General features: G+C 36.5%; 1 protein-coding gene across 4 annotated transcripts in view; it reads right to left on the bottom strand.

The window, feature by feature from the left end:
- Positions 1 to 23,511, bottom strand: part of myt1lb (myelin transcription factor 1-like, b) — a 135,584-nt gene that overhangs the window by 79,007 nt on the left and 33,066 nt on the right. For all 4 annotated transcript variants that reach the window (XM_051868518.1, XM_051868520.1, XM_051868521.1 and 1 more), the window contains exons 2-4: positions 4,606 to 4,716; positions 2,880 to 2,928; positions 2,703 to 2,736 (exon numbers count right to left, since the gene is read on the bottom strand). In XM_051868518.1, the coding sequence (XP_051724478.1) occupies positions 2,703 to 2,736; positions 2,880 to 2,928 (83 nt within the window). In that variant the 5' untranslated portion in view covers positions 4,606 to 4,716. The remainder of the gene's footprint in view (positions 1 to 2,702; positions 2,737 to 2,879; positions 2,929 to 4,605; positions 4,717 to 23,511) is intronic.

Raw genomic sequence — 23,511 nt, 5'->3', positions numbered from 1 at the left:
GAGGTTTTGATGAGCTCACATTACTTGATATATTACATTGACTACAATCTAAAATACTGATGTTGATCAAGTCCATGTTATGATATGACAAAATTGCGAACTCTCCACCTATCCAGCAGAGCTTACGGTCACTGGTCTAAATGTGTTTACTAATTTCACATTTCTGCATTTGACAGACCAGATTTACAACACATGTAGGGGATGACAATGGTGATGATTTAACGTGTAATCGTGCAGAGTGAGTGAAATCAGAACGGCAAATGAATGTCTCGTAATCCACTGACGTAAGATGAACACAAATGCACCAGGGTTCGATAGAATCAAGTGAGTGTGAAACTAGAAATCAAAATTCTTGTTTTTTACAGAATGTTGCAGTGTCTATTATAGATGATTTATCTGTGCACATGCCCTAGTAATCTGTAATCAAAAACTCCCCGTCGAAACGGCGTCTGTTCTCCTCATGACGTACGTCTCGGCGGAGGGTGAGGCTAAATATTCTCCACAACTGACTGCAAACTGGCATCTTCCTACGATCCAATCAATTCCAAGCACAAAATCAAGTCCCGCCTACACTTTTTTTTCTCATTCCAGAAGCGGTTTCACTCAGATGTACGTCACAATAGGGAAGAAAAGACTATCACAACTTCCGTTTCATGCAAAAAAATGTTGACCTTTAGGGGTACAACAGTTTGTGACTGGTGCAGTACCCTTAAAAGACAACTTTGTATGTCATATACCTTTAAAAGTTCATAGTAGTACCTTACATATTACTACTCTAAGGTACAAAAATGCCTCTTTTAGGGGTAAATAATATACAGAATTGTCCTTTTGAGGGAACTGCACCAGTGACAAGCTGTTGTACCCCTAAAGGTACAATTTTTCCACATTTTTTTCTGACAGTGTAACATCTAAATTAATGGTTTTATTCAAGTCAAAAATATTATTTAACATCACTGAACCAACCTGTTTACACATCAATTTATACAAACAAATCTCCATTTTAGCAGCACTTACATACACAAACTTAACAGCTTTATTCCTATCTATACTCAGAAGGATTTCACAGAGGGGTTTGTTCGTTCATATCATTCGCCTGGTATATATTTAACATTTTATTCGTAACAAATATAGTGTTTTTGTTGTTGTTGACAGTATTTTCTTATTTATGAAGTGATAAAAAAAAGATATGCAATCTCACCTCCATAAAAACCTTTAACTTTAATATGTAACAGGAATTTGAACCTGGCTTTAATGTTTAGATGCTATGGAAATGTATGCAAATGTGTGCATATTTAATTAGACAATGCCTTATTTGCATATTTAAACAGAACGTTTCTGAAAACTTGTAATATAAAACAACTGTCTTAAAGGGGACCTATAATGCCCTTTTCACAAGATGTAATATAAGTCTCTGGTGTCTCCAGAATGTGTCTGTGAAGTTTCAGCTCAAAATCCCCCACAGATCATTTATTATAGCTTGTCAAATTTGCCCCTATTTGGGTATGAGCAAAAACACACCGTTTTTGTGTGTGTCCCTTTAAATGCAAATGAGCTGCTGCTCCTGCCCGCTTTCAAGAAGAGGGCAGAGCTTCAAGAGCTCAAGCAACAACAAAACAGGACAATCTCACGCACTGAAAATGTCAGAAACTGTCAGCAGCAGTGCTCAGCTTGATATGATTGAACCGGAGTCAGACAATGATGCCGACAGAGCCAGAGAATATCTGCTGCATGGAGACAGAACAGGTATATGAAGTATATTGTACATCACACAAATGATGAAGTGTCTGTTTTCACTCCAGAAAATCTCTGTAGGAGCTGAATAAAACACAGTAGAAGAAGTGCGCATCTCTCTCCCTTGCATTATCATCAACATACACAGCGAATTACACAAAAACACTTGTTACAACTAACAGTAAACAAATATATAAAGACCTTATTCTTTTTTTCGATGGTGGTGCTTAATAAACTGGTAAACTTTGTATCTGTAAATCAACTCAGATGAACTGTAATAAAGTTTGTGCTCTCCTTTCATTACTGCCGTATCCAGCCTGGAGAAAATGGCGACAGTGTACAACTCGCTCAGGGCGGGGTCTATGCTAATACGGCAGAGTCCGTCAGCAGTCATGGGTGGGGCTTGTGAAAACTGATGTCACTTTGTACAGAATCTGCAAACGGCTTGTTCTGAGACACTGCTTATGATTTATGGGAATTAAAAAAAGGAGTGGGTGGATTTTTACCATTATAGGGTGGTTGTGTTCAAACACTGCCAACACACATTTATGTTCAAACACCTTTTAAAAGTGAATTTTGTATAATAGATGCCCTTTAATGCACTGATCTTATTCAGCTGTGGAAGAACGGTGATATATTAGTTAAATCTTTACCCTACTCACCGCCTTAATTTATGTTAACCAGAGGTGTAAAGTTCTCACATAGAGTCACATCAGTTTAGAACAACCTTTAAACCAAAGTTTGAAAAAAGTGTATATTGTGATTTTTCTTGTTTTATTCTCGGCTCCAAAAGGAATTGGCCATATGTCATTCTATGGAGAAACAGTTGCAGCTTAGCAAAGTGACACTATTCTGTCATCACCCAAAAGGATAGAACAGATGGAAAGAAAACAGGAGAACAGGAAAGCGTGATCACAACACTGCTTACTGGCAGCCATTACGCAGGTAAAGACCTCTTTGCCAACACTGACCTGAACAACTCTTGTATGGCTGGCTCCAGGGGAACTGTGAAAAAAGACACAGAGAGACGCGAGAGGTCAGTTGAAAGGGCAAAAAAAGATTAGATTATCACTCAAACAAAAGGCCGGTCTGAGCGTATCGCCACATTACATCTGTGTGTTATGTGTAAGTGACGGAAAGCAGAATACCTTTTGAGCGTGTGCAATGGTGCTTCTCATCTGCTACATCCACCTCCATCTGCAGAGAGCCACAAACACAATCGACATTTAATGAACGCTTTCATGTTTTACATCAGTCTAGATTTATGACAGTGATGTGTGTGTTTTAATGTTACAGCAAATGTGAAAAGTGATGTTAACATACTTAAACTGAGATATACGCATATATTTAGGGGACCTGTTATCATAAATAAATGCATGGTTGCAAGTTAAAAATTCTAATTTATTGGTTTAATTAAACCTTTTGTAATGGTGTCTGTAAATAAGATACAGCTGATGATAATTAATCACAGAAACCAAGGAAACCGAAACTGAACAGGGAAACAGGAACTAAAGGAAACAGAACAGAATATCAAAATAAGAGTCCATAGCCATAACACCTTTTAAGTTGCAAACACTATTTTGATGAGTTCTGTTGACATAATAATGTTAATATTGTGTAATACTTAAAGGGTTAGTTCACCCAAAAATGAGAATAATGTCATTTATTCCTCACCCTCATGTCGTTCCACACCCGTAAGACCTTCGTTCATCTTCAGAACACAAATTAAGATACTTCGGAGCGTTATGAATCAGCGTGTCGAATCATGATTCGGATCATGTGTCAAACCACCAAACTGCTGAAATCACATGACTTTGGCGCTCCGAACCGCTGATTCGACACAAAAGATTCATAACGCTCCGAAGCTTCATGAAGCAGTGTTTTGAAATCACCCATCACTATATAAGTCGTTATTTTGTTTTTTTTGGCGCACCAAAAATATTCTCGTGGCTTTATAATATTAATATTGAACCACTGTACTCACATGAACTGATTTAAATATGTTTTTAGTACATTAATGGATCTTGAGAGAGGAAATGTCATTGCTGGCTATAGAGGCCTCACTGAGCCATCGGATTTCAACAAAAAAATCTCAATTTGCGTTCCGAAGATTAACGAAGGTCTTACGGGTGTGGAACGACATGAGGGTGAGTAATAAATGACAGAATTTTCATTTTTGAAACCCTTTAGTATTGTGTTATTTAAACTGAAATTTCTGCATTAGCTTTTTTTTTTTTTTAAATAAGTTGTAGTAATTCGTCTTGGGCAGTGGATTTCTAGTTCCCATCATGCTTTGCTTTAAGTCTTCAAATTTTGTGTTATTTTAAGCATTTTAGTAAAGAAAAAGACCTGCTTATGTTTAATGTTGTTGTGTTGGACTTGTTGTTATGGTTGTGGCTTCATTGATTTCTGTGAGTTTTTTCATTTTTAAAGCGAAACAAGCTACATTTAGCCTATGCTAAACTATCTGTTAATTTGATCTGAAATAGAAAGGATCAATGTTGAAGTTGGTAACTAAATGGAGTTTGTTGTTTGAACATCATTGTGTAAGTTGTCATAACTCAAAAGGACTGATGCAAACTGTTAAGTAAGTCATTGTTAACTGTAAGTCATTGGTAGGTTGTCTTTGTGAAAAGTGTTACATAATTGTTCTGTAGCACAAAAAAATTCATTTGAAAATGTTCAAAGCGTCCGGACCAACTCAAAACAGCAGCAGTGTGTGAGTTTAGGGCGGGACTATCTGTTTGCCCGACCAATGGCAGATGAGGGGCGTGTTCAGGAAAGGAGTCATGACTTTGGTAAGTCTGTTCGGTGTTGCTTCTGTTTATTGTGCAGGAGTCTATGGACAGACAGACAGAGAGCTTGCAGTGGTACCTGATGTAATTGCCGGTTTAATTGCTCTTTGGTTCAGACCTCTGTTTGCCCCACGGCCCTCTATGTTAGACGACTGATAAGAGGTCACTACACCTCCTCCAATTTCATTTTCTGAAACATGAAAAAAGATATAAACTTGTAATTATAGACATAAATGAGCATGCAAATCACACTTACACTGAGAAGCATGCAGCGACGTATCAGCTTTAATATCTTCCCCACATACATATATTCAAGTGAAAAATCAATGGTAAATTTGGAGCTTTCTACAGCTCATGAGCTATATCCCCCACTTCCTATAGAATACGACAGATTCCGCTAATTCTGTCTTTTTCCAGAGAAGTAAGCAATTGAGAGAGAGGAACTGCCTTTATTTCACATTCAAGCACAAAAAAACATGAGTATTCATGCTGCTTTTCCAATGATGGTCATGATTTACAGTTTTTAATAGAATTTATTTTATAAAATTTTACCAATAATAAAAAATTTAAAAAAAGATATTTCATATGATTCATCTTTTTGTTCAAAACGTAATCAGAAATGACTACAGACCCTCATAAGGTCATGAAATCCCATTACTTCACAAATCACACTGTCTTATGTTCATTTTTCCATACCAGCAGGATTAGGCACATTAAATATATCTTCTTCATTGTGTTTGCCCCAAAACACGTCGTTTTCTAGGTTGTGAAGCAGAGCTCAGCTACGGTACGATGTTGACAGAGAAAATATTCTGAGGAAGATGAGGAGCTCAAACAGCTCTTGTGTATTTGGCCGTATGAAGGGAGGATCTTGTGTGCTGAAACTGGAGCAGATACAAACAAATTTGGAGCAGTGGCGTTTGATTTTTTCAAGCCTCTGTTGTGCGGCTGCATTCAGAGACACTAATTAAAAGCAGTGAAGCGGGCAGGTAACAAACGATGTGTTAGTGGTGCTGCAGTGGAGTGTGGTGGGACAATGAAGGGCCCCTCCGGGAGCCTGAGAGCACGCTTAAAATCTGAGCTGCCAGTGTTCCTCGCTGAAAACACCTTACAAACACACAGAAGCAGGGCTTTTAAACACATTTCATAATATGAAATAAAAAAATTAATTAAAAAAATCTTGTTTTTCCTTTACATTTTGGGGTGAAATGTGATTATGTTTTTATGAGATTGCTCAATGTAGAAAAATGTTGGCTTGTGGACTCAACACAACTTCCCATACGGTTCTAACTATAGAGGATAAAGAGCAGACGGATGGAGGTTTACATATCAATATACACTACTGTTCAGAAGTATAGGGACAGTGAGGTTGTTTAATGTTTTAAAAAGAAGTCTCTTCTGCTCAGAAGGCTGCGTTTGTTTGATCACAAATACAGTAAAAACAGTAATACTGTTTTCTATGTGAATATATAGTAAAGTGTAATTTATTCCTGTGATCAAAGCTGAATTTTCAGCATCATTACTCCAGTCTTCAGTGTCACATGATCCTTCAGAAATTATTCTAATATGATGATTTGATGATCAAGAAACATTTATGATTATTATCAGTGTTGAAAACAGTTGTTACAGCTGTACCTTTGATCAATTCATTGTGTCCTTGCTAAATAAAAATATTAATTTCTTTAAAAAAATAAAAAATAATAAAAATTATTACTAATCTTGAAAATGTGTTTGTAAAGTTATGTTAACCCTGTGGTGCTCTTGTTTGTTACTTGTTTGTTTGGTTTTTTTTAGAATTTTTTACTTCATCAGAATGGTACGAAACATGTAAAGGTTACACACACACACACACACACACACACACACACAAAATCATGGACATGATTCAAAAAGGTTAAATGGTCCAGAAGACTTGAGCTCCTCGTGGTCAAAAATGAGCATGTTGGAAATGAATGGGAAATAGATTGCGCCCAAACAAAATCTTACTGAAAGCTCATTGTTTGAGATATCAACCTCAAACTTGGAACAAAACCTGTTCAGATTTATGGCTTTGAATTTCACACAGTTTTACAGGAAAATATATATTTCATATAATTTTTTTTATAAAAATAATCTTTATGACTCAATAACTCTATGACTCTTTTTATTTCACTTTTCTTTTTTCTTTTTTTCCCTTCTTTCACTTCAGCAATAATCTCCAAAGTGTCATCTTTAAAAAGAGACCAAAATTAAGTCTTTGCTCCAAAGTATTCAAGATTCATGACAGTTTACGTTGGAAATTTAATCTGCAGGTCTATGCTCAGATGTGTTTAACGGGTAAAAACACGTTTGCATTCTCTGTAAAGCTGCTTTGAAACGATATGTATTGTGAAAAGCGCTATACAAATAAATGTGAATTGAATTGAATTGAATTAATAAACGGATTATTACAACTGCATAAATATCACTTAGTACCATAGAATCCTCTAAAAATATTTTTAAAATAAATACTATTAAATTAAAAACATTACTGAACTAAAATATAGTACATTCATTTCATTGAAATAAAAAAAACAATCTGTCAGTTTTGACTGCCACATGAAGAGCACCAGAGGGTTCAAATAACAAACGAACGAACTAACGAATGATAAATAAAACACTGCCACATTAAAATAAAACACATGAAGTCATTCATATTAATAAGCAATCATACTACTTATTCATCTTGATTTTGGCCTTATAATTGATTCCACAGAAAACCTCAAGCTTGTGAATGAACTGAGAGCACAATCTCCATGCTACAAAACAACAAACACCTTTAGGGATTCCAATTAGAATTTGACTGAACATATTAGAATGAGTTAATGAGCCAAATGTCATTAATTCCAGCGAGGTGTTGTGGTCCACTAACTAATCAAGAACTTGGCAAATGGCAAAACATCTGATCGAGACCCATGGAATGCAGAATTCAGTAAGAATAAACCAGAAAACCACATATAACCTAAAACAGAATCAGTGAACAAATCAGAAATTAAAATAAAAATATTGCGATACTAGTGTTGATCGAGGACACCAGCGACCTCTTAATCCTGAAGTTCTATATTAGACTGAACAAAATGACCACAGAATGAAACATGATCATTTAACAACAACAAAGATGAATGTGATATCTTCTATACTATATGATATCTATACTATCTGGCCCTAAAGACATCGCTGCAGACCTCCAGCCACATCAACAGAAATGTGTGGGAAAACATGACTGCTGTTTACTCACAATGGACTGTGCACATAAACAAGACAAACAAGCCATGCATTCCAGAGAAGATGATCATCAGTGAATAAGTGTCAGTCTTTGATTCTCATATGGCTTGAGAAAACGTATAAACATTCATAGCTGATACTTCTATCGTGTTTGTTTGGAGCTTGACAGCCAGGGTCACTTTTACTTTCATTATATGAAATAAACAGTGTGAACGTCCTGTCCGACATGACATGAGGGTTTGTAAATGATGACAGTATTTTAGGTGAAACTACTACTCGCTCACTCACATCAGCTGTGACCCAAATGACACAAGAACACTGTGCTCTATCCCGCATGACATTTATAAGGTTATTCTGTGACCGTTACATGCGTGAAGTGACCAACATTTCACACTTGCTTCAACTTCTTCTTGTTGAGGTTTTCATTGTGAACACGACTTGCACTATTTATTCTACAAAACGGCATAGAATAGTGCACAAGTATGCAAAATAGGACAAACATAGTGATAAACTGTCAGAAATCACCTCTATACTCTTACAGCATACAGTGCGCTGTTTGTAGTCCTGTCTGAAACCATAGTGGACATTATCATGTGCACTCGTTCAATCCCATAATGCATCACAATAACTACTGCAATCACTAACCTATGCAAACTCAACAACTAGAGGATATACTGTATGCATGTGAGGGTTGTGCTGATAGAATTGTCGTGTTGTGATTTTGTTTTGTTCTTTTGGATTTTTAAATGTTTTAGATGTTTATTAACTTCATACACGTTTCCATGACAGATTTTTCAAGATAAATAATTTAATTATTACTGAAGCTTGTTAGTTTGACACTAATAAGCTTCAGTAATAATTAAATTATTTATCTTGAAAAATCATGACAACCCTGTAAAGCCTGACATATGAATTAATAGTCTGAAATAATATATATATATATATTATTTTTTTTTTTTTATGGAACAGTTTATTAAACTTTTTTAGACAAAATCTACAAATTCCCATATGTGTTTTTTTGTTGAGTATCTTATTTGATACTCACATTTTAACATGATTTTTCTAAAAATGATGTATGATAATCAAGTAAATCTAAGTTGCTTCAGTCCAGTAAGTGTTCATCCTGAAATATTACTAACAATATAAAAGTTATTCTTACGTTGACTTTTCTAAAAAAAAAAAAAAAAAATTACAGCAAGAAGACACGTGAAGCATGAGCTGAAGGAGGACCCCCACCCCACCCCACACACACACACACACACACACACACACACACACACACACACACACATACACATTATTATGTTTTACAGGCACTTTCCACAGACATAACGACTTTTATACAGTACAAACTATATATTATATCACCTACCCATCGCAGAAAATGTTCTGCATTTTTAGATTTTCAGAAAACATAATTTACTATGATTTCTAAGCTGTTTCCCCTCATGGGGACCAAAACTGTCCCAACAAGGATATTTCCATCTTTGAGGACATTTTGTCCCCATAACGTAGGGTTTACCTGAACCACACACACACACACACACACACACACACACACACACACACACACACACACACACACAGACACACACACACACACACAGACAGAGAAAGCACACACACACACACACACACACACACACACACACACACACACACAGACAGACAGAGAAAGCACACACACACACACACACACACACACACACACACACAGACAGAGAAAGCACACACACACACACTCATTTCAGTAAAGTGTTTAATGAAACAGCGTGTGAGAGGTCTTGTTTGTGAAGGCATCTGAGGTTCTTTTATGTGAGGATGTGAGGAATCGTCTGTCTAAATCACGTCTGTGTAAACAGGGAGTGTAGAGATCGTCTTAATTAGAAGGTGTTTTCGAATAATATTTTGGGAATCCCTTTGCTGAAACGCATTCATGTCTATTTTTCACAATCTAGGACTGATTTTCTTCTAAAGGCCTTTAACATTCAGGTTTAAAACATTTCTTTAAACAGGGTTCCCACAGTCACGAAAGCTGGAAATATCAGTTTTCAAATGAGGGTTTCCAGATCTGGAAAAGACAAAGAAGTTGATGAAATCTGACAAGAGCTGGTTTTATTCAAATCTGACACAGCCTGAATGCATTCATTTATTCAACAAAACTATTTTTATGGGTTAAATCAGGTAAAAGTTGCTCTTTAAAATGAGAATAAAATAAAGATTATTGGAGTATGTTTTACTATACTATTCCAGTCTTTCTACTTCAACATTTTAATGTGTTACTGGCAATTTCTACTTATTTCTGAAATTTACTAACAATTTCGAAGTGAAAATTCTTTCAAAGTAAATCCTACATCAAATTTGTTCAGTGTATTTGCATTATGGGATTGCCTTCTCCATGAACACTTCCTTAATTTGGCCAAATGAAGTCACAGCAAACGTGTTGCACATATCCATGGGATCACATTTGCATCACATTCTGTCCTAAATTACGTTTATAATCAGCCACCGTAATGCTGATTCTCTGAGAGTCATCTGATTCAGCCTGTAAATGTGTCACACCACGATGCCTGTGTGTAGTGCGGCGCTTTTCCCGAGCAGCGATGCGGTGCCACAGTCTCCGGGAGCCGTCATTCACTCGCAGTGCAATTACCACACGCTCGCAATCGGCTGCACAATGCTGGGACGGCCGGGAAATTCAGGTGAGAGATGCCAGGCAGCAATCAGCGGGAGAGAGCGAGGCCATTTTCTTTCATTTGGCATCAAACGGCAGCACCAGGCCCTTAATTACACGCCAAGTGTCAGGCCGGCCGGCTGAATGCCTTATTATTCCGCCGAGCTGCGTTCAATTCAGTTTTGTTCTGATAATCCTCAGAGAATAGAGCAAACGGAGGCTTGAACCATAACAAAGAGAGAGTCATAACAGAGCGAGAGAGACTTGACTGCGCTGAGGGTGATTTATGTACGCTAGTGAAAGCACACAGAGGGTCCGTCATATTCCCCTGAAATCAGCTCAAGCTCCAACATGAGATGAACACGAGTGAACATGCTTTAACTGCATTCCCTCAACTATCACGGGAACTTCAGACGGCTGTCATTCACAAGGAGCAGTTACAAAGAACATGGACCGTGACTCATAATATCAAGTGTCACGCTTAGTTGTTTCATGTCTTTTATTTTGATGTTTTGTTCCTGTTTTTTGTCATGTGACTTCCTTGCCATCATGTGATAGTCCCTGCGTTCCATTCAGAAGGGCTCATCCCTATGCTCTAATCCCTTCAAAGGGTTTCCGGAGTGAGAGCTTCGAAGGGATGAAGGGTGTAGGGGTCGAAAACACTCTTTTTTTGGAACGCACTTCTGCGTCATCTTAACGAGACAATCAAGGAGGAGCCTTCGTCGCACATTTTGTACGCTGGTTGACCCCACAAGTGGTACACGCTCTGAACGATGAGTAGATTGTGCGAGCTGCGCCTTTTGTTTAACGTTAGTTTATTTATTTATTATTGGTTTATCGCACCATATTGCATATAGTGTCTATGTATTTGAAATATTTGAATGGACTGCTATGGCAGCTGTAAAGTATTTTTGTTGAAGTACAATGTTGTTTTGACCATAATAACGTACCAAATCTAACTAGAAAAATACTATACATACATTTATAGGTAAAATTGAACTGTACCTATTCTGTGATGCCAAACAACTTCTCTGTGCAAAGGATCATGTCCACATCAGTTTGAAATCCTTCATTGCGAACAGCCCTTTGAAGTGTCCAGTTTTGAGCACTTCGGTTTGGAGCGACCCTTCAATATGGCGGCCATGATTGTTTTCACTCCGAAGTGCCCTTCAGAGGGCGATATATCCCGTTTGGAACGCACCACATGTCTTGTGCTCCCATTGTCTTATGTGTCACGTTTTGATTGGCTCTCTGTGTTCATTAGGCTCAGGTGTTTCTTGTTATGTCATTAGTCATTGTGTATAAATTGTTTCCATTGTATCTTGTCCAGTGATGGGAGAAACTTTTCGAAGCTTCGAAGCAATTGTGATTCACTGCAAAGACTCTAGATATAGAAAGATGGTTTACTCCTATTAGTTACGAATGGGAAAAACTGCAACGCGCAATATGGCAGAATACGTCCCGCCTTCTACGTAAAAGAGCCAATCGCTGATCGATAAAGTCATTGCGTCACTGCAGCTGCTGTTAGAGGCTCCGGTTCCCGTAGATCCTGAGACTCTCGCTTAGGATTGCACATGCGCATTGGCTCGTCCAGCCTGAAAAATACGCTTTTTTCAATGCTATTTGAGCATAAGAAACAACATTTATGGGATGGTTCATGTCAGATTTTGTTGCTGATTTGAAATATGTTATTTAATTGTGAGTTCGCAGAGCAGTTTATGAGATTTCAGGATTCCCCTATTCAAATAGATAGGACTTGTTCTTGGATGCCTGAAATAGCTGCCGGGAGGCGCTGCAAATATGGCCACCAAGTGAACAGACTTTCCTTGAAAGGGACTTTGTTTTATTAAAAGTAAAATCTATCAAATGCAATTAACTAATCATCTAATAAGATTAAATATCAAGTGTCTGTATAATATGTGTTCATTTATTAATTTTCAGGGCTTGTTTTATTTGTTCCATGGAGATAAAGAGATTAACTACTGTTGTTCCTTTTAATTACTCTAATGTCTCATCAAAATGTATATAAATGTATAAAACTGATCAGAGATCAGGTAGAAATCATAGACACTTGATCAATGATTCGCTGCTGGGTTGTGATCTCACTGAATCCACATGATTCATGGGTTCACACAGATCATCTCCCCCCAGTGGTGAACCACTGAAATTTCAGTTATGATGTAACGAAGTCTCGTTTTCTGAAATCACGTGACTTTGTCAGTTTGATACACTCTCGAAACACTGCTTCGAATCAAAGGATTCAGAAAGGTTTCAAAGCTTCCTGAAGCAGTGTTTGAAAGCACCCGTCACTAATCTTGTCTAGATTTGTTCCCTGTAACTGTTTACGTTTAGTTCATGTTCCAAGTCAATCTCTGCTAAGTGTTTTGTTTATTTTGTGTTTGTTTCATGGATTATGTTTTGTGAATAAACCGCACATGGTTGCCTTCAGTGGACTTTCATCAGGATTGAGCCAGTTTTATTGGAATATCACTCTGACAAGAATTTCATGGGCTCTATTATCACAACTTAAATAAATGCAAGGTGCAATGATGTGAGGATCAGAAACCCTCATCAAAAATATCTTAATTTGTGTTCTTAAGATGAATGAAGGTCTTACGGGTGAACGACATGAGAGTGAGGAATTAATGACAGAAATTTCATTTTTGGGTGAACTAACCCTTTAAGTTGATGTAATGATCAACATTATTATGTCAACAGAACTCAAAATAACGTTAACGCAACTTAAAAGGCTTAATTAAATCAATAAATTAGAATTTTTAACTTGTAAATTTTCAAGGTCCAGAAAGGTACTAAAGACATCGTTAAAACAGTCATGTGACTGCACTGGCTCAACCTTAATGTTATGAAGAGATGAGAATAACAACTTTACTTAACGATTTGAACTGTTGTCAAGCGCAGTTGGCGTAGTGAACGTAGTGCAGGCTTCTGTGTTTACGTCCAAACGCCGACTGTGTTTTTAGAAGGAATTTGGTCACCCTAAATCAAATTCTTCATCCTTTCAGAATGAGGTTTAAGAGAGTGTCAGTATTGATGTGTTTGTGTTTATATAGCACTTTTATATATTGTGTGTTCATGTGGGTAAAAATAACCTGAAAAGCAGAGAGTCTAAAACACATTAAAAGTCTGAATTTGAAAAATGAATCTATTTATTTTGTTATATACTGTATATAGTTAGTTTATTGCAAAAACACACACATAATGAAAAGAAAATTTTTAATTTGACAGGTTAAGTGCTGCCTTTCCGTGATAATTAGTTGTAAAAAAAAAGTTTCCGGGGCCTACTTTGTACCCTGATCACGTTCAAGAAATGGTGTCCTTTGTTTACTTGTTTAAATATTAATCAGACGTACAGCATTTGAATTCAATATCTTTAGGTATAGACAAATATGTAAGAGAAAATCAATCACAAGCCTTTAGTGCAAAAGATCAATATGAGCCTTGACAAATCATTTCAAAGACAAACGCCAAGAGACTCTCCACAGCTCACATCTGTGTATGTGTAAACATGAGCAGGCATTTAAAGGGCTGCTGTAATGGCATCGGTTTCCTCCCGCTGGCGTCCTGCCCGTCCGTCACAGGGCATTAAACGGGCACCTCTCTGACCAGCCACACCCCACTGACTCAGCCAATCACCATCGCTTACAAACATCACATCCTCATATCTGATTTTTGGTTCTATAGAGATGAGCAGATTTATTCATAACCAAAATCTCATTATAATAATATTAAAGGTTGGATTGTTCACCCAAAAATTACAATTTTGTCATCGCCTGCTCACGCTCAAGCTGTTCCAAACCTGTCTGAGTTTCTTTCTTCCGTTGAACACAGAAGAAGATACTGTGAAGAATGTTGGTAATCAGTTGATTTTATCCATTGACTTCCACAGTACTCTGCCTCTGCTATAGCTGGAACAACATGAGGGTGAGTAAATGACGACAAAATTCATTTTTGGGCAAACTATCCTTTAAGACATTAAAACTGCTGTAAGCTATTTTGGGGGGATAACACTTATAAAATGTTCAGCCATTCAGCAACTTTCTTTAAATGACATGAGTTTGACAACCTGCTTATCTGAAAAGTTGCAGACAGTGTTTTGAAAAAATATATTTTGAAAAGAAAAAGAAAAAAGTATATTTATTCACACAATTCAATCTGCTGCTTTACTCAAAGCATTACAGCAGCTTTAATAATAACATGTATAAAATAAAAACTAAACATCAAATTATTCTTTGATCAAATAAAATATTATTAATCAGTTCATATTTGACTATATTTGATAACCATAATTATAATATTCAATACACATAATATGAAGTGCATCAGATGTTTCAGTGTGCGCAGTAGACGAGGTTTAAATGGGACGCAGACAGTTTAAACAGATGGAGGTTTGGAGAAGCTCGGCGCCTGCAGCATTAGCCTCCTACACGGACGACCACACGCCTGCGAGACACACACATCGCCAACGTTCACCTGAGCCGACCCTCGGAAAAACAATGTCTGCGTGCTGTGTGTTTTAAAAAGCTGAGATTCCCGCATGAAGACTGAATCCACAGCTGGAATAAATAAGAAAAGAAGGTCAAACATGCAAAAAGGAAAACATGCATCTGCAGCCCATTTTACTTTCCAAATGAAACAACATGAAAGAAAAATGTATGGCAGTCATTTCATCCGCTGGGAACTGATTGGATCATGAGAAGTGGGCGTCTTACACCAAAATAAAGTCAGATCTGAATGTGAGTTTGCTGATTTGAAGAGGCTTTTTGAACAGAACATGGAGATCGACATTTACAGTAAGGTCCCGTTAGTAATGCATCAACCAACATAACTAACTAACTAACAATGAGCAATACATTTGTTATAGTATTTACTTTAAAAAAATATTGCTCTTTAGGTTTATTTTTATTTAAGTTTTAGTTAACGATGATAACCCTGGTTCATTTATCTCAAGCCCATGAGAAAATATTAACAGATACAACTTTTGATTTTGATAATGTATTAGTAAATGTTGAAATGAACATTAACTAACATTGACAGTATTTTCCATCATTTATTTGATTTTGAAATGTCCAGCTGTCCATGTTTTCACTGTTATACAGTAGGTGGCGCTGTTACGCATCTTTTGAAAGAGTACAGCATCTCCTGATGAAAACACAGATGAAGAAGCAGAAACAAGCGATAGAAGCATTGCTGACGCTCATGTAAAATAACACGATCATCAACATTAAACAGAATATAAATCAAAACTCTCTAATGTTACTGAATGAAATGTCGACGCAGGAAGAGGAAGTGACTGTGAAGATTTGGGGTTGTTGATCTACTCCATCTGTGTTTCGATCGCCGTTCTGAATCCCATCCGAACGAAGTCTTTGACAAAAACACAATTTTTGTTCAAAATGTTGCTTTTTTATGAAACTTACCCACATTCAAGTGTTGATAAAAAAGAAAGCATGAAGCTATAATAATTTTTGTTTGGTTTGGTTTGAAAGCAGAGGCTCTGTTCTTTCTTTTGATATATAATGTTCAGATGCAATACAACAAAATATTCTGGGGGCCGTGAAAGTTTTATAAAAATGACAGATGCAGCGATACTGAATTTCTCACCGATACGACAGCCGATTATTCAGAGTGATATCTGCCGATACCGAGAGTTTGGGGGTTCTGCCTCTTTTAAATGAATAATAACTTCATTATAATTAATCGTTAATCATTATGTTTTTAATTATTATTTTTTGAAAGGAATGCAAATAAAAACTTTATTTCAGAGTAACTGGTATCAGTTATAAACAAACACATTGCTCAAATTAATATTAACACACATGAACTAAATTCTGAAGATTAAATTAATATTTCTTAACGTTCTGAATGTTATTAATTCATATAATTACTATTAATATTGAACATCAAACTGGTTTCTTAGCATTTTCTTTACTCAAAGCCCAAATTCAGTGCATTTTCCCGCCCTCTTTTGACTGACAGGATGTATAGGCCCTGACTATCGGCTGTTTTTCTTTGTTTTATTTGCTTTTATCGGTCGATACCGATTATTGGCTGATATATCAGTGCATCTCTAGTAAAAAAAGATTTAAAAAAATTTGACTGGCAACTTTAAAAAAACCCGCTGATGGTGAAAGCGTTCACTAATGCAGTATCAACTTATGTTAACAGATGGAACATTATTGTAAAGTGTGACCATTTATTTACTGTTATAGCCACAATTTTTATTATATCATTTTTAAATACATGTTCACCATTTAAATTACGACTGTAGTAATGGTTGTTTCAGAGGTGAAGCAAATTATAACATTTCAATGAAAAATAATTTAGATCAGGAGTGTCAAACTCATTTTAGGTTGAGGGCCGGACAGGAAAAAATGTAAATGTGCGGGCCGAACTACCTTTTTAAAGCTTACACTGACAGTTACATTTAATATGAACCAAACAAACTACAAATTAATTTACAAGAAAACTAGAAAAACACACTGCTCTTTGAAAACGGCATTTGTTTTTACAGCGAAAAGACTTTATTAAATTTTCATTTAATAATACTTTTATTTAATACAAGTATTATTTTTATTTACTTTTTATTTATTTTTATTTAATATTACTTTTATTTAATACAAGTATTATTTTTATTTACTTTTTATTTATTTTTATTTAATATTACTTTTATTTAATACAAGTGTTATTTTTATTTACTTTTTATTTATTTTTATTTAATATTACTTTTATTTAATATTTTTTTATTAGTGATGCACCGATTTTGATTTTTCATGACCAAGCCCAATTTTTTTACAAGCAAATTTGCCGATTCTGTAGCATGAGCCGTTGTTTTTTATTTAAATCTGATTATATAATTTAAAGATTTACAGCAAAAACAGCATGGGCTGACTATAGTTTTGTGAAATCATGCTACATAAGACCATAGACATCATAAATACATAGACGCCCCATTGGCCGCTGGATCGCACGTCAACGGCGCCGCCATATTGTGCAGTGCAACATGCCGTAACTCTCATAAGTGGACTGAAGAAAAGATGCCTGACTATTTTGAGGTTTTACAAATCGTCACACAATCCAAACACACATATCGGGGAATGACCTTTCACATGTAAGTCTGAACAGTTGTTTCTGGTTGCATTTGGACATTATAACATTGTTTTGACAGCTAGTTGACCACCAAATTCAGACTATTACAAGCTAACGACAACGCTAGTTATCTATAAAAAACTGTGACTTTATAAGAAATAATATAAAGTTTACATGATTCTTATGAAGTCTGAGATTATATTATAGTTTATATCATTAACTGATCAAAATCGCAAGTGAGTCTGAATAAAGCCAGAGGACTTTGACAGGACAGAAGTACAGACAGAGCTAAACCGACTGATCTCCGAAGAGCAGGTGATTTGATTGATCTAATCGTGCCTCATTTATACTTTTTCCCCAGTTTATCCAGTGGAACCAGATCAACACAAACCTCGAGGAAGGCTGAAGAAAGCCTGTCAGCAAGAGACCTCGCCTGCCTATTATTATATTATTATATGACTTATATTATTATATGATTGTACGACTCACTATTTTATTTGGTATTTTTATTTTATTGACTATATTATTTTACAATTTATGATATACTATCTGCTATTTTATTCATAGTTATTATATTACTACTACTATATTTTACTGATTTTACTCAATTGTATTTTTAGACTATTTATAATATTAATATAGGCTAATAATAATAATATGCTAAAGAATAAAACCACATACAATTTATATTGTACTGTAATTGTCCTAAAAAAATGTTCTACCGCTGTATCTCAAATGTTTTACTGGATCTATTAAGGATCGTCTTATAATAATTAGTACAAGCTGTGCTTTTAATGTTGTCCACTAGAGCGAGCCACAGGATAAGACATCTTCTAAGCCCAATCCTTTTATATCTTGTTGCAATCCATTTGAATCGACATAAATTAATTTAGTACATTAACTATGGTGTACTGACATTAAATCTGTGAAGTGCTTAGGCCTATAGATAATTAAACGATTAATAAGGTTTTGAGATGCAAATTATCTTCATATTTAATTGAAATTGTCCTGTGATGTGATTCAAGAGGAAAAACAAAAGTCATGAGGGAAAAAGCTAAAATGCCGTTGTTGAAGACAGAACAACGTTTCCACAATTAAAATTGATGTGCACATTTCATGTACATGAAATTATATTACATTAGGAACATCTCAATTATTAACCTTGAAAAATAAACCAAATCTATTCTTGAGAAGCGTGAGTTTTCACAATTCCTTATGACAATGAATAATTTTCAAGTTCAAACTAGCGAGATTCTGAGTAATTGGAGACAAAACCTTTTTCGTACTCCACGCAGATCATAAACCGTTGGAATCGGTTGAGAAATGTAAACTTTATTGCGCTTTTTGTCCAGAAAAGCCGCAGCTCCCCGTTGACTTGTAGTTGTTTAATGAGGAGTGTTGCCCCGCACAATATGGCGGACTCATTGACGTATTGCAGCAACGGTCCAAAGCGGCCAATAGGGCGTCTATATATTTATTATGTCTATGCATAAGACACCTGCACAAAACAAAAATTGCAGACAGACTGAATGAAAATGCAAATTCCCTCTCTGTCAGTAGGTGGCGCTTATGGAACAGCAGCGATATAGTGTTTCTTTGATTACCGCTGTACACTAAGCAGCGCTGCGCTTGAAAACAAAAATAAAAAATAAAACTAAAAACCGCTGGGATTTATGGCTGGTGCCATACATCTCTATTTTTTTTTTATTACTGTTCAATTCATTCCCCGGGCCGGATTGGACACCTTTGGGCCGTATGTTTGACACTCCTGATTCTTTAGAATAACGTGCAGCACAGAACTGTGATTGAGTATTAACAAGGTAAATAGGGCCATTTTATTTATCGTTTTATTTTGTCGCCCATGCAGTCACCATTTTTGTGCTAAAATCAGTCATACTTTAGTTTTTCATGATCAATATCCCCCTCTCTTTCTCTGAGCCTTTTTTTGCTGCTGTGCCTTTAAGAATCGCCCTCTTCATTTGTGAACGTTAATGTCTTGAGTATCTGACGTCATTTGAGGATTTCAAAACGAGACATTTTTGCAGCTTTTATCTCAAAAGATCGAAGAAAATCTGATTTCTCATGTGACCCCTTTCTCCATTTTCCCCACTATCTTTATATGACTCCGTCCTTCCCTTCTTCACCAGCGTATTCTCTCTCTGGCTCCAGAGGGATGGACTCTGCCAGGCTCCACTAGATCAGCAGCCAGACGCTCAGACGGTGGCAGTCCTGGATCACGTCTCTATAGTTTTCTGCCTCCCCGGGGAGCTCGCGGCTCTCAAACACACACTCACGACACCTTATCTCCTCACTGCTCCTCTATTCATTAGAGCTGAAACCAGTGTTGAGCTGTTCATGAGCGGAATGAACAAACAGTGCCACTACCCTTTTCCTTCATCTTTCTATACTAACATTAGATCTTAAAGAAACAAAACCTAAAAAACAGCATGTAATTACCCAGGCTCATTGGAAATACATGACGATTCTGAAAAACCTGACATACGTTACTCTGGGAACAATTTGCTGCAGTTTTCAGGTGACATGTTCACATGCGCTTTAAGCAATATGGATTTTTCTCCATTGCAGATGCGTTTAGTAAACAACACAATATCATGAAAAAAACACATTCCTCTGGGTACATTTTTACAAAATGACATTGCATTACTTGTAGCATGTTTCACGATACTAAACAGCGTGTTCAATATCCTCTGAAATAGTTAAAATGACTGTAGCAACATTTTATTACATTGGTTTGTGCGTATCACGGCAGTTTGGAAACTAAATGTTCGGTGAGTGGCGCTAAAGGGTTAAATCTCATTCGTAATAAACGTACACCTACACTAAACCTTACACTAAATCTAACTGATAGTGTTACCAAAAGCAATGTGATATGAAAATGTCTTTACTGAATTAACCATGCCATTTCATCTCGCTTCTAGAAGACTTTCAGCTCTTTTATCGTGACTTGTGTTTCCTCCACAAGATCAACGCTGTTCCAGCTGAGCGATCAGGTAAGTTTACTGCGTCAGAAAAGCCAAACATACGGAGATGCCCTGCCAGAAAGTCCACAAATAAAAATGCAAACAATAACAACTTCATACAGACATATGAAATCAAACATGCACAACAGCAAATATTACAGGAAGACGTTGAGCAGAAAAGACTCAAGTCAAACGTGACAGGAGCAGTAAAACAGTAAGCACACTGTGAAGGGAGCAGCCAAATGCTAAACGCCTTCCTCTGTGTAATAACAGTCCAATGGAGCAGATGGCAGGTCTCGTCAATGACGGTTGAGAGCGTCGCCAGCGTTCGCTTCCCAACCACACGAGGCTGAGCCGCAGGACGGAGACTTTTGGCATCCCGTCTGGATGCTGCTGCACGCAGTATCAGAAAAGATGACAGCTAGCCATTTCTCAAACTGCACACTTGATGTAGACTTGGCCTTCATGTACCTGTACGTCCAGGAGACCGTATTCAGAAGGGTGCTCTCAAATCAAGTCAAATGCTTTACCACAGAGTGAGTTTTAGGGCTGGGCGATATGACGATATATAATGATGATACCAGTGATCCTCAGGATTAATTATAGCTATATTGTATTTATAGTGTTGTCTAGCACATACATCACTGCCGCAGTGACTCGGACACACGTCTGAGCGTTCAGAGGCAATTAAGAGATTTAAATGTTGTCTGTTTTTTCTGTTAAGGAATTTAAATATTAGTTGGTTTTGTTCTATAATGAAATTCAAATTTTGCTCTGTTTTGTTCGGTTAAGAGATTTAAATATTGGTTTGTTGTCTGAAAAGTCTGATGCTTAAAATGTAGATAATTTAGACCATTTACATAATGGTCATTTTTGTTCTAAGTGAGAGTGTACATGTCTCAGAAAGCATCACTGAGGATACAGCTGGCTGTCTTAAGTGAAAAATAGCCAGTTGCCAAAGAGTCTGATGTGAGTTAAGAATTTCATTTCAATTAGTAATGTGTGATTTCAGGCAGAATTACTATATTGTGGTGTCGTTTCTTACTGTGGTTAAAAGTTACTTGTAAGTGCCTCATTTGTGTCTGATATGCCCGCAATGTGCCATTTTGCAAAGCCTGCACTGCTGAACTGCTACCCAATAATATAAATGACATTACGTCACCAAAATGTGGACTTGGAAGAGGACCAGAAGGTCCGAGGGTGCCAAGCTCCCGCAAGTCTTTCTGGAGAAGTCTGCACCACTGGACTGTCTCTGTACAAGACCTTCATGTAGACCTTCAACATTTTGACACCTTCAAGGTCCGCTGCCTTCTGTGCACATTCTTCACCTGGACAGTCGGGATGGAGGAGTGGTGGCGATTAAGAAAGAGGAGAAATCCATCATTTCCAGTCTAATTAGCTTACTTTTGCACAACGTCTTCAGTCCGCAGAGAAACGAAGTTTAAAGTAATTATTGCAGACTAGACACTTTTACAGAGGCCAGAGGTGAACAATGGTACGGTCACATCTACTGGAGTGGAGCTGCACACTTCCTCGACATTAGACATCAGCAAATCTGAAGTTTTACATTTGGTCTCTGGTAGAGGTTTGGGAACACTTTAATAGGGGGAACAATTCTAGCTTTTAACTAGTTGCTTATTAGCTTCATATTGGCTGTTTATTAGTATTTATTAAGCACATATTAATGCCTTATTCTGCATGATCATATTCTACATCCATTAATCCTACCCAATCCCTGAACTTAACAACTACTTTACTAATAGTGCTGGGCGATACAGCTAAAAAATGTATCACGATATAATGTTTCATATTGTTCAGTATCGATAATTATTGAAAATATTTCAATAACCTTTTTTTAAAAAAAAGACCAGTTTGAATTTAACCAATGCATTTTTCAATAAGGCAAACAACAAATAATTTTAAAACAAAATAAATAAAATGTAAACAAATCTTTCTTATATTTTATATGAAGATTAAATAAATAAGTGTTAAAGAAACTTAGAGCTGCACAATTCTGGATAAATTGAGAAACCTTTTTGTTTTGTCAAACTAAAATCACGATTCTGAAAGACAACTAAACGAAATAACGTAATGTACAACTAGAGGTTCTGACTAAATATTAAATGCTGCAGTCTATTTTAAATTTTATTTTATTTGAATTAATTATTTTTAAAAAATCTGTTTGGATGTATGATTCAGTGACTCACTCATAAATACGTTCTGGATGAATCAGTGTGTTTGAATTCAACATCAAATACATATTCTAACAGTCACTTGTCGCCACCTGGTGGTGAAACAGTGTAATCGATAAATGCGTCATTTTCAGCACCAAGTTTTTGTTGTTTTGTTTTTGATTTTGATAACATAGATAGACGTTAGTGTTTATATCTGAAATATAAACTTTAATCTCAGTATTTCTGTTATAATTTGATTATTTGTAACAGAAATAAAGATACTGTGTGATTGAAAACACTGTGCAGCTGTTAATACTGACATGACAACTGCTCTCTCAAGACGAACTCTGAAGTAGATCAGCTGTAAGACGTAAGGAAACCATGAAACTGCCAAAAAAGTAACAAAAAAAGTTACGGACTGCAGTTTTAAGAGTTTATTGAGGCAAAAGTCGTAGTTAATAGTGAATATGTGTTCCCCATACCAAAGCGTAACCAGAAGTTTTAAAACATTGTGTAGGAACTGTGAGCGAATCAGACCGCAATGACTCCTTCAGACCGTGAAAAGAGCCAAATTCTGAATCAACACACAGGGACCCTAAATCAGTCTAGAAACCCTCAGCTAAGTATTTTACGGCCATGCACGCTTGTAAGAGATGATCCTACAGCTAAATGAAGAACGTCGTCAACTAAGGGCAGTTAACCCAAGACTAATGGTCAAAAAGACGACACATGGTGGCCTGCACAAGGAAAACCATGGGTTAATTGGTTGTTTGATCCCCAGGACCGAGAGATAAAACAGACCTTCT

Source organism: Ctenopharyngodon idella, chromosome 17, assembly GCF_019924925.1.
Source record: "Ctenopharyngodon idella isolate HZGC_01 chromosome 17, HZGC01, whole genome shotgun sequence".
Classification (NCBI taxonomy): domain Eukaryota; kingdom Metazoa; phylum Chordata; class Actinopteri; order Cypriniformes; family Xenocyprididae; genus Ctenopharyngodon; species Ctenopharyngodon idella.
This window is presented reverse-complemented; position numbering and strand designations above follow the sequence as displayed.